This window comes from Elaeis guineensis, chromosome 1, assembly GCF_000442705.2.
Source record: "Elaeis guineensis isolate ETL-2024a chromosome 1, EG11, whole genome shotgun sequence".
Taxonomy (NCBI): Eukaryota; Viridiplantae; Streptophyta; class Magnoliopsida; order Arecales; family Arecaceae; genus Elaeis; species Elaeis guineensis.
The window spans coordinates 120,811,123-120,824,108 of NC_025993.2; the positions used below are offsets into that span (position 1 = coordinate 120,811,123).

Below are 12,986 nucleotides of genomic sequence, written 5' to 3' on the forward strand. Positions count from 1 at the left end.
TCCCTCTCACTTCTTCCTTTGCTTCATCCTTTCTTCCTTTGTTTCATCCTTTCTTCCTTTCCTTTTCTCTCTTGCTTCTTCTCCTCTCATGTGGAGAGGTTTCAAAGTCCCGAATCCCATCTTGATCTCGTTTTCTTATGGGAACGAGCCAGGACAACTAGGACACCTCCTATCTCATCGGGATATAAAGCCTTGGTGCCAAGAATTATTCTCAAATATTGTTTTAAATTGCAAAATTTAATTTGAGCAGAAAACTTCTTAGTTCTTTTACTTTTTTTGGTAGAAGAAAACTTCTTAGTTTGTTATGTATTCTCTCTCTCTCTGCTTATTGTATTAATGATTATGTGCAGCTCTTCTTTGAAATCTTTTGCTTGAAGTTAGCTTTTTCGCCACCTCTATTTTCATTTCTTTTTATCATACTTCCATTCTAAATTGATAAGTAAACATTAGCAGATAGGAAATTAGGCAATAGAAGCTTATCAGATATGGAAAGATATAAAAAATACGTATCTGTATTCCAATGTTTCAGAAAATCTGAGCAAAACACAGGTGTTACATCCATGGCACAAAGTCCATAAGCTCCATAGAAGGACTCTAGTTATTGATATTAGCCAACTACACTATCCTTACTTTTTCTTGTTTATCTAGGCTCAATTTCTGTAATTGACATCTCATTTAGTGACATCGGTGTCAACTTATCTTTTAAATGAGCATGTGAACCCATGACACTCTGTCCAATATAAAATGCTGGTTTGGAAGGAGCTTGGATTGAAACGGGATTGCTGTTGAGCATCATAACAACCGTTGGCATGTTGGGTCTATCAGAAGGATTCTCCTGAACACACAATAGTCCGATCTGAATGCATCTTAGCACTTCAATTGTGGGGTAATGGTTGCCTAAACATGGGTCCAGCATCTCCAAAACTGTTCCTTTGTTCCATTGCTCCCACATCTGCATGAAACAAATCTATTAGGTTAGTCATCCGGAGTAGAACTGTGCTATGTGTATCATAATTTAAAAACTCACATATGTCAGAAGATATTTGCCACTTCCTGAATCTGTGAAGCTACTGTTCTTCCTGCCTGTTATAATCTCTAAAACCAGGACACCATAGCTGTATACGTCTGACTTGATTGAAGACTGCCCATACATCACATACTCTGGTGCCATATATCCACTGCAATGAAAGAATTATTGAAGATAGTCTCTGACCTACCATTGGACTGTGTTCATTATTCATCTTTCTACTTACAATATTCCGACAACTCGAGTTGTGATTCTCTGACTTTGGTCTCCACCAAAAAGCCTAGCCAAACCAAAATCAGAAATCTTAGGGTTCATGTCTGCATCTAATAAAATGTTGCCAGCTTTTAAATCCCGATGTATAATTTTTAGCTGAGAATCTTCATGTAGGTATTGCAGCCCTTTAGCAATTCCACAGATGATCCTGTACCTTTTCTCCCAATGTAGCTGTTCACGTTTTATAGGATCTATTCTATAAAAACTTAAAAAGTTAACTGAGGTAATGCTTTTGCTTGAAGATATGTTTCAAGATGATCAGATAGTTGTTGCTTCTACTAACAGAGACAAGGAGTTAGATCATCAGATCAGTTGTAGGCTGAAAATAGTATGGTCATCTCACAAATTCTAAAAAGATAAGTTAGATTATATGGAGTGAGAAATGCCAAAAAGAATGGTATCCAGGCTTCTGTTAGGCACATATTCATAGACAAGCAACTTCTCTTCTTTTTCCAAGCAAACACCCAGAAGCCTTACAAGATTTTTGTGCCGGAGCTTAGCAATTAAAACGAGTTCATTGTTTAGCTCTGCTAGTCCTTGCGTCGAAGTTGTTGATAACCTCTTTGCTGCTAATTCTTGCCCGTAGGGTAGTGTTCCCCATGAGGAATTATAAGATTAGCAGGAAATATATTAATGGGACTCATTTGGATCAAGAAAGATAGATGCTGGGTATATTAAATCTTTAGTTTGATGTCCGTGTTTAAGATTAGATTGGAAAAAGGGGTGCGATTTTAACAGAACAGATTACAATATACCTTGTAAACTGCACCAAAACCACCTACTCCAAGCTCATTTTCTTCAGAGAAGTTAGCTGTCGCAGCTCTAATCATAGATAGATCAAGTAATAGTGACTGTGCATGTGTGATCTCCTCTGGCTTGGCCTCGTCTACTGAAAAATTAAAGAATGTTAAGACTATTTTATATAAGTTTCCGAACAGAAATAATCAAACCGGTTTCTAAAAGAATTTCACTCAAGCACATTATGTAGTTTAGATGATGGCATGATAAATACGTTATTGCACCTGCAGTGGACTTGTGCACTGGTGGACCTAGTCTGACAGGCCCATTTTAGCCTATGCAGAGGATCAAACAGTGCGTGTCTTATAGCTTAATTACATTAAACCTATGTTTCTACCTTCCAGCTCACATAACAATTCATCATATGGCTCTCTTTAGACATTTGGTCTCACACCCTCCGTGAAGTTCTGTAACAAAAATTCCTGGGAAAGGACAAAAATTTTTGCAAATAAATATCACTTACAGAGTAAATTTTTTGCCGGCTTCCTTCTTGTCCAGAAGCAAATGCAGGTGATGAGGATTGGCAATGATGATACCACCAGAGGTATGGCAAACTTAAGAACCAAAACTATCATAATGATCTTATTCTTTACTACATAAATTGAAGGAAAACCATCATATGGTGGCAAATATACATATAGAAATTTCAAAGAATATGCAGTGGAAAAAAAATTTCAGATCTAAATACTAATAATCTAATTAGATCTAATCTAATTAAGCATGTATGGAGATCATACCTGAATTTCAGACATCATCATTATATTGATAAGATTAAGATCTAACCTAATAAAGATCCGAGCTTTATCTTTGCACGGATAATTTTTCATCACGATCTGAAATCCATAAATGTCTTTAAGGTTCTTTGAAGCCACACAAGCGTTCGGCCTCTATAGGTATCTACACAGGATTGATCTTGATCGAGAGAATCCAAAAATCATTGGGGTGCTAGCTGATCTAAAATAGTTGTTTACTGATTGTTTTGACCTTTATAACCATTTGAATATAACTGAATGTAGCAATATGTATTGTTGGATACAATATCCTGGTTTAGAAGTTCAGAATGTATCAATAGTTAAGTTAGTAGATCATTATGTCTTAATATTAAATAATGTCACTTCATCTAGTTACTATTTCCTCATATTAACTTATGTTGTTTGCTTTTTTTTTTGGCAGATGTCCTGATATTTCAACTCAGTGCAGCTTCTTAGAGTAGCTCATCCTGATTAGATTATTCTAACAAACGGTACCATTGTGGTTAGACCAGCATCAATAAAATTTTCAAGTTCTCAAAAAAATTCTAACAAGACATATTATAGTTGCAAAGAATATTGCTTTGTGGATTGATGTTTATCTACAAATAATCAATATAGAAATTAGATATTGGTATCAATTGATGATTCACTTCAATATATTAGAAGAAAAATTAATAATTTAAGGATAGAGTCAAGAAAAATATACCGTAAGATTAAAGAATTATGTGAGAGTGGAAATATCATTAATAGACTTTTGATTAGAATGATAGCATTACTTGCTTTTGTGATTGTATTTATATTAAGTAAAATTATGAGTTGGAATGCTAGTGTAATGAAAGTTGGATTTAAATGAGTATGATCCTATTTTACATATACCCAAACTTCAGAATTCCTTATGTAATCTGCTTTTGGCACACAGTAACTACCCATTGGCTTATGGGTTCATATAAAATACAAAATGACTTTTGGGGTGGTTTAGAGATGGTTCTGGAAAGGGTTTTGGACTACATAATATGGGCAGTAGGATGGCTTGGCCTTATCTTTTCTCATATCAGCCACTATATACAAGTGGTTGTAACTTTTTATTCGTGAAAGGAGAATAGATGATTACTTTTGAAATATGATCAAATTGAAGTTGCATTGATGGATTGATTTGTTATATAGGATCCTCTCTAAAACTCCTTTTCCTCTCCATGCTTTCATGTGACAATCAATGAGTCAGTGAAGTTGGCTCAACTATGCGCAAATATCAGTGATGTGGACTTAACTTGGTTAGTCAGTGAAGGTTAGCAGCTACTTTTCTTTGACTTAGGGTTCAATTTTAGATGCCTAATCATGCATAGAAATTAGACATGGCAATTACATGAAAAGTCTGAACAAACATGCTTTAAACATGTATTTGGCTATTGCACACGTATTCTAGGCATCAAAAGTTTGCTCTACTTGGTTCGTCAGTAAAGGTCGGCAGCTACATTATATGTAACATGCTTTGAATAAACATGTGATCTGCAACATCTTTGAACAAATATTGTGCGTAATATGTGATCTGCACATGTATTAGGCTGCTACACATGTATTATGGGCACCAAATCAAAGTCTTACAAAGCAGAACCTTAGATTAAAAGTAGAGAATAAATACACCTAACAAATGTGCATACAAACAGAAGATAGCTCCAGCAAATAACATACACCAAATTATAACCTATACTGCTAAAGCGGCTAAGAAGAATATGAGTTGCACTATACACTTTCCAACCTGAAATAGTACTATCATATAAAATTAAACCATGTGATAGAAACAATAGGTTGTACCTTTTCCAATCTCAAACAATACTAAAATATCTTCAATGTAAGTAGTGTTTAATTATCAAAATTTCATGTTCCCATAATTGGATTAATTATACATCAAAAAGCATAAAAGATTCTTCTTCCCTTAATCACCAAATAAACTGCCACAGACAAACAGACAAAGTAAAGATAATATGGAATCAAAAGCACCAACCTTCTTTTATATCTAAAAAGATAAAACAAGCACCAATCCAAACTGATCATCATGAATATCCCCTAATGCTACTTTATTGGCTTTTGATTAAATCTGCATTCCTCCTCCTTAAAGCAGATCCACCACTCCCTTTTCCACTTCTTATGGCCTCCCCCTTCTGCCAGATCCACCCTTTGAACAAGATACACTCCCTTAAGTAGATCCTTATCTTGAAACAAATCCACTTATTCCCCTTAAGGCAAATCCAGTTTTAGGTGTTCCATCATTAACTTGGAACTGTTGGGATATCTTAGCTTAGCTTGAGGGGTGTCTTTATGATTTCTTCTGCAAAAGTCCAAATAAAATGCTATAAGTATTTTGATGCAATAAATTTAGGAAAAAATTTAGTAATTTAAATCTTTTTTGCTATAAGAGAATGCTAGCAGATCCTCCGATGCTAAATCCTCTCAAATTATCACATCTCACAATGATGGACCTCTTCCTTCCAACAGGTTCACTTTCTTCTTTTTTTCTATTTTTTCTTGGCTTTCTAGGTGATCTCTTGAGAGGTGGAGGCCATAAATTCTCATCATCATTCCTTGGATCAAGGTTAATATTAGGTAATGCATGAAGCACAGAACTATATATTAGGTCAAAGTTAATATTAGGTAATGCGTAAAGCACAGAACTATATACTTTTAAATATTTTGCTATTATATAGCATTCATCATATAATTCCTCTAAATTTTCTGTTATATAACCAATACATAACACATCATATTTACATAGTAGTCCAGTGATCTCCCACTCACTATAGGTACAACTTCTTCTACTCAAATTCAATAACAAATTTGCTATCCCCTTCCAGCACTTGAAATTCTTGGTTGGTTGTTGGTATCAACTTACACACCTTTGAGGCTTATATGATTTTATTCATCCTAGACCTAGTAAATAGAGTTAATTTGCCTTCTCAAGTACATCCCTTTGCATATCTCTTCTATAGTCTATTCACCAACTTCAGCCTCGTATTCTCAAACAATCTAAGAATGTGCTTACTTCTAAACTTCTTCACCAATTGATTAAAAGACTCACACATATTATTTATGATGTGATCTCTTCGAGCTTCTAAATAAAATGCATGTCTTACCCACACTAATAAAGGCATTTTCATCATATGTTGGTAAGCCTTGACATCATGCCCTTCATTCTCTTCATTGCATCTTCAAATAGCAGCTGATCGTATGCTTGGATAGTATTCCAAAAGTCAAATCTCAGCAACAAACCAGAAAACTTTGATCCAAAATTGCTATACAGATGCCTAGCACAAAAATCATGGCTGGCATTGAAGAATATTTTAGAAACTGCCTCAACTAAACCCTACACATGGATTGGCCAACATGAGTAAAACACATAGCATGTATTTAAAGGACCGCATATAGAAATTAATATCAGACTATATTATAAAGACTACAAAGCTCTAAAAGGTGAAACTAATTATGTTATCAAACAAATATGCAAATCAAACTATAGATTTGCATCAAACATATATAAGACATACAATTAATTGAATCAATTAGAAGTAATTAAACAACTTGCAAACAAATCTAAACTTATAGTATGAAAAAGTATATATCTTTTACTCATCAGATATTATAATCAATGTACTATCTATTGTGCTATAATCAATGCAAAGATATAGATGCTTTAGAAAGAACCTCCAACTATCCTTACACTCTATCTCTATCACAACCACAAGAAATAGTCCCTCGTTCCCATCAATTGAAACTACACAAAGTAGTACTCCACCATAGGGCTCTTTTAAATGGCACCCATCCCACTCTAAAAAGAATCTGTACCCCTCTAAGCAACCCTTCTTCATTACCTAAAAGCGTATAAACATCCTTTTAAATATGAGATGCTCTTTGGCTGGTACAAACCTCTCATGACATTGAATCTTCATCAAGGTACCAAGATTCTTTATCCAAAGTAATTTAGCATACCTAGACAGCTTAGAATAGGACTCATTATGTTTGTTCTCAACCCCTTCTAGTGCCTTTCTTTTTGCTTTATATAGCTGCATCATATATGGCTCACCACCATATTTTTTAGTCAAAATTTGGTATATTAAATCATAACTCATATATGGGTCAGTCTTTAGGTGAGGCCCTAATACCCTAGCTGTCCATTTGGAGTTTGCATTATTATTTTTTATAGGCATCACACATGTATGATGGCTTTATAAAGTTTTCATCATGAAGGTCCTACTATCAGGTGTAATGAATACATGAATTCTTCAAGTACATCTTTGACCTAATCAGCAGATAGTCACTCTCTTAGGTTTATTTTTAACCTTTCTATGTTCTTATCCATCTAGAACTGCATTATCTATCAATGTATTCCTAAATTTGTTCATATTTACAAATAGCTGGCCTTCTTGAAACACAATATACCCCACCTCTCCAACCTTAAATGGTGTGCCTTTTAAATTCAATGAGGAGAAATTCCTCTTCCTTTCTTTACAACTAGAGTTCTCATCACTAATCAAAGGATCTACTGATTCAATAGAATTTACATCACTCAACTGATCATCACTGTCATCATCCTTAAATCTCTCATCCTCACCCCCATTAATTGAATTATTCCCATCTCCATCATTTGATTTTTATCTCCATCATCCACTTACTATCATTTGATTCAAAAAAAGGATAAACTTCTTCTAACAACCTAGGCACATCATCTTCCTTTCAAATTTGACCACTAACTTTCACTTCACCTCCATGTTGAACTCTAACACAATATCTTCAACTTTCCCTCTAATTTGACCTTTATCTTGAGTTTCACCTACATCCCATCTAGAAGAAAAAACTATAAAAGGAACTAGATTATTTACATCATCTTTAATAAATAAGTGTATCTCCTCAACTCCTTGATGTATACTAAACATATGAATCACATCATTGTCATTTTTTATTAGAAATCCACTCTCACATGAGATATAGTAAGATTCACATCCCTCTTATTAATGAGTTTGTATACATCAGCCATCATTTTCATATATGAATAAATATCTTCGTCTACATTATCAATCTAATATTGTTGATCCCCATAATGCGCAACCAAATTATTATAAGTCATTGCACCTCTACACAAATCAATCACTATATTAGCTAGTAGACCATTTGAAAGATGGTATTATAAACACAAGCATTTTCACATGCTATAATCATCCAAGCATTTGCATAATTTCATTAGAACTTATTTTCTTAATAGAAGGTTAAATGGCACATATTAAGATGGGCTTCTACTTGAATAGCAAATATATGGTGTTTGTGGCCAATTTTACAGCCTTAAGATGCTGATTATATATTTCATTTCTCTAAATAAAATTAGCCTTCATGACTTAACAGCCCAAGAGAGGTTGATCAACTCACTTGAGTATTCAAATATCCTTGTCACTATTATTAAATATGAAAAAAGAGAAAGAAACGAACAATCAATTCTTCAAATCCAGCAATTAGTCTAATCTGTTTAGGGACAATGATTAATCACATGATTATCTTCATCCTCCCCATGAGATTTCTATATCAAAGCAAGGAATGCTAGGAGGGACCCTTAAAATATATGGAATATCTTAATCTATTGACAGGCCACCCACTATATTCTTACAAGTACTTATATACTTCATTTAGAATACTATATGAGGAAGGGGACCATCTATGACTATTTTTAAGAAAATTCACTGCATTTGTCACTACAAGAAAATAGAGTTTTAACGATGAATTTATTTATAAAAAAAATATTTTTTATCGTTAATAAAGATATCAACGATGTATAAAAATTTTTATCGATAATAAAAAAATATTTACGATGATTTTGAATTTTCATCGTAAATAAAAAATATTACCGATGAAAAGAATAATTTCATCGTAAATAAGTATTTATTTTTGATAATTTTTTTATCATATATAATAAAATATTATTTAAATTCTAAATATTTAAATATTAACGATGATAAAGTTTTCATCATTAATAGTTGAACTTTTTATGATGAAAAGATAATTTTCGTCGCAAATTACACTTTTTTACGATCAAAAATTTTTATCACTAATATTTAAAAAAAATAAAAAATTTAAAATATTGAATATTATAGATTATTTGCATGTAAATTTCAATCAAAAATAATTTAATTATTTACGATGAAACTATAATTTTTATCACAAATAAGATTTATTAACGACTAAATTTTTCATCATTAATACTTTAAAAAGTTAAAAAATTTAAAAATTTAAAAATTAAAGATTATTTATGATAAAAATATAGACATCATAGATAAAAAAAATATTTGTGATGAAAAAATTTATTTTCATCGCAAAATATATACCATTTATGATGAAAATTTTCATCGCTAATATGTGAGAAATGAGAAAAATTTAAAAAGTAAGGTATTTGTAACTAATAAAAAAGTTTTATCATAAATAATCAATTATTTATAATAATTTTTTTTCATCATAAATAATTAAAAAAAATTAAAAATTTAAAAATTATAGAATATTTACGATGAATACTTTCATCGCTAATAGTTAAGCACATTTACGATGGAAGGTGTTTTTTCATTGCTAATATATCTATTTTAAAAATTTAAAAATAAAAAATAATTTATGATGGACTATTTTCATCATAAATAATCCACTATTTGTGATAATAAATCAAATTACTATTGCAAAATCATTGGTTATTTATGATGTATACCTTTCATCACCAATATTTAAAAAATAAAAAAATTAAAAATTAAAAAACTAGACTATTAGCGATGGAAAATTAGGGTTCCATTGCTAATGGCTTTTTTAATGATAAAAAATTTCATCACTAATATTTTAAAAATTTTAAAAATTTGAAAAAACTTTTCTATTGAAGGATGTTTAAATATATTATAGTAAATTTTTTTATATTTATAAAAAAAATATTAGATAGTTTTAAAAAATAATATGTGCAAAATAAAAGTATGTAGAATATTAAGATGAATATGTAGTAATATAAGAAAATAGTTAAAATTGCAGTCACCCATTTCGATTCTGATTTCAGACCCCCACCCCCCAACCAAACATTCTCTGAGAGGAACGTCAGTCTGAGACATTCAAATTTTTTTATTTTGTGGGGAGGCAGTGTTGAAATCTTGCTTCTGTGATGTTGGCTATCAAAGATCCAATTGCAGCGATAGTAGAGCTAATTATCAAGAGCCCAGCATCCGAGTAGCCTGCTGCACTAGTGGTGGCGAAAGAGCTGATCTCAGAATCGACCACCAAAATGATAGGGCTTCCTGATGAGGGAATCATGGAGGGCGGTGGCTACTTCCCTTCCTCCTCCTTTTATATTCTTTTTGCTGATATAACTCTTCGTCCCTAGGCGATCCTATTAGCTTCTTGAAACAAATCTCTTTCTAAACATTAATATCACTAAATTAAAGTAATCAACGCATTATAAGTGACTTCAGTGAGTGAGTGGCGATAGAAAATATTTTTTAAATAAACAATCACCAAAACAACAATCTGCGTGTCTCTTAAGCAAGGAAACAAAAGAAAAAAGAAAATAACTATAGGGACCTTCACACGTTCACAGAAAAGTGGAGAACCACTGGACGCCTTTTTTTTCAAAATCAGGCGAGACCCGCGAGTGTGATCGCCAAGCCAGAGGAAAATAAGCCAACAATTTAAAACCTAAAAATAAGAGACCAATTCACAGGCACGCACACACAAATCCCATCCCACATCATGTTCCCAAAAATAAAGAAATCCTGTTCACACCAACGCCTTTCCGTTAATCACCTAGTTTTTTATTTACTTTTTATTTATCCCCTTTATAATCTCCTCTCATATGTGAAAAAATACTCCTATACATACACGTATTATTTTTTTATATACTCTTTTTAGACATATTGTTTCTTTATATATTTTTCTGATATGTGAAAAAATATATTGCTAATTTATTTTTAATTAATACTCATAGACAAGAAAATATTAACTCAAAAGCAACCAGTAACTCAACTAAAATTTGTAGGCCCTCATGGTTGTTAACAACATTTTAAAAAGAAAAAAAAAGAAAAAATTTAACATAAATTTTTAAAAGAATAAAAAAATTTTTTAATAATTATTAACAATGAAAAATATTTTTTATCACTAATAAAATAATTAACGATGAAAATTTATCATCGTAAATAACTTTTTTTGTTGAAAAAACTTTTTTACCAGAAAATATTTTGGCAGAAACTATTAGCGATGGAAATTTTCATCGTTAAAAAGCATTAGCGACAAAATTCTTATTTTCATCGTAAATAATATTTTTCGAGGGAAAAAATTTTTTCAGCAAAAAAAAAATTTTTTTGGCAGGAACTAATAGTGACGAAAAATATTTTCATCATTAATAATCTTATTAGCGACGAAAAACATGTGTTTCATTGTAAATTAATTTTTTGTTTAAATTATTAGCGACGAAAATTTTCATCGTTAATACCACGCATCCCGTCAAGTCCCATCTGAAATCTATTTTCTTCCCCGTTGGCCCCCCTTCACTCTGTTCTCTCGCGCTCTCCCCCCTGCGTCCCCCATCTCTGCCCACTTTCCGATCGTCGTCGCCATTGGGTCCGCCGTCGCCGTCGCCATCACCATCACCGTCGGTTCTCGAGCCGCCGTCGAGGTGAGTTTGTTTTTTTGGGGGGGGTTCTCGGGCCATCGATGGGTCGTCGAGATGGGGGAGACACCAGCAGGGATGGGTCGGGCCGGTAGGGACGGGGTCGGGCCGGCAGCGCCTGCATCCGCCGTCGGTAATCCATCCCTTATTTTTTGTTCTTTTACCGGGCCTGGTCGGGCTGGCATGGAATGGTCGGTGGGTCGGGCCGGTGTGGCTGGGGTTGGAGATGGGGACGGGTGGGTTGGGGCCGGTGGGCACCGGGACAGGTGGGTCGGTTCGGGCCGGGGTGGACTGCGGGGCCTGTGGGACCAGGCCGGGCTGGGTCAGTTTCGGGTCCGATCGGACTGGGTCGGGTCGGGCTGGGGCTGGGCCAGGTCGGGTCGGGGCTGGGGTGGGTCGGGGCTGGGTCGAGTCGGGTAGAGTCGGGGTTGGGCTGGGCCGGGTCGGGTCGGGTCGGGGCTAGGTCGTGCCGGGTCGGGCTGGGGTTGGTTGGGCTGGGGCTGGGTCGGGCCGAGATAGGGCTAGTCGGGGTGGGTAGGGTCCGAGCCGCGGCCTCCGGGGATGGGGTCGGGCCGGGCCAGGGTGGATCGGGTCGGGTCGGGTTGGGTCTTGCATGTCCCATATGCAATAGAGATGCATCCTTCTTACATTTAAAGCACGGACGAAAAATATATTTCATGGGTCATCGGTGGTTTCTTCCTGCTAATCATTCTTAGAGGATCTGTTATAACCAATATTTTGATGGTAAGTTCGATCGACGTCCGTCACCTAAGGAGTTAAGTGGAGTAAAAATTTTAGAACAACTTGAAATCATTAAAAATATCTAATTTAAAAAAATATTGGGTAACAAGTGGAAGCGTACTGAAGCTGAGCTAAATTGGACGAAGCAAAGTATCTTTTTCGAACTACCGTATTGGAAGCAGCTACTACTTCATCATGATCTGGATGTAATGCACATTGAAAAGAATATTTATGATAATATCATCGGTACTGTATTGAATATTTCAGAAAAAATAAAAGATGGTACAAAAGCTCATCTTGATATGCAGAAAATGAAAATCCGGCCAGAGTTGCATTTAGTTCGTCAAGGTGAGAGATTTTTTATGTTATCCGCATGTTATCGCTATTTGGAGAGGAAAAGAAGAATTTTTATGGATGGTTCAAAATTATATAATTTTCTGATGCATACGCTTCAAACGTATCATGATGTATTAGGATTAACGATGGCAATATCTCTGACATGAAAAGTCATGACTCCCACGTGATGATGCAACGTTTGCTTCCTGTGGTCATGTGTGATTATTTCGGTGGTGATGTTCAAACTGTATTGATTGAGCTGAGAGTGTTATTTCGAGAACTGTGTTACTGAAAATTGAAAATTAACTTATTTGAGAGATTAGAGAAGGATATCATACTCATTCTTTGTAAGTTAGAAAAAAAATTTTCATCATCATTTTTTGATGTTATGGTA

At 34.1% G+C, this 12,986-nt stretch overlaps 1 protein-coding gene across 1 annotated transcript; it reads right to left on the bottom strand.

Moving 5' to 3' along the window:
- Positions 1-640: 640 nt before the first annotated feature.
- On the bottom strand, positions 641-11,557 carry LOC105038891 (cysteine-rich receptor-like protein kinase 44). Its single transcript, XM_029261995.2, has 8 exons — positions 11,339-11,557; positions 6,115-6,208; positions 2,562-2,690; positions 2,057-2,189; positions 1,687-1,898; positions 1,254-1,491; positions 1,028-1,178; positions 641-952 (listed from the first exon to the last, which is right to left on the bottom strand). Exons 1-8 carry the CDS (start codon positions 11,555-11,557, stop codon positions 641-643), a joined length of 1,488 nt encoding a protein of 495 aa, XP_029117828.2.
- Positions 11,558-12,986: the final 1,429 nt, after the last annotated feature.

Excerpts from the sequence above, each read along its gene's own strand:
- LOC105038891 (XM_029261995.2), bottom strand. The coding sequence starts at position 11,557 with ATGGCCCGAGAACCCCCCCCAAAAAAACAAACTCACCTCGACGGCGGC. Across the intron at positions 2,691-6,114 it reads TTTTGGATCAAAGTTTTCTG|TAAAGAATAAGATCATTATG; the intron begins GTTTGTTGCTGA and ends CAATTTATGTAG. Across the intron at positions 1,899-2,056 it reads GGTTTTGGTGCAGTTTACAA|GGGAACACTACCCTACGGGC; the intron begins GGTATATTGTAA and ends TAATTCCTCATG.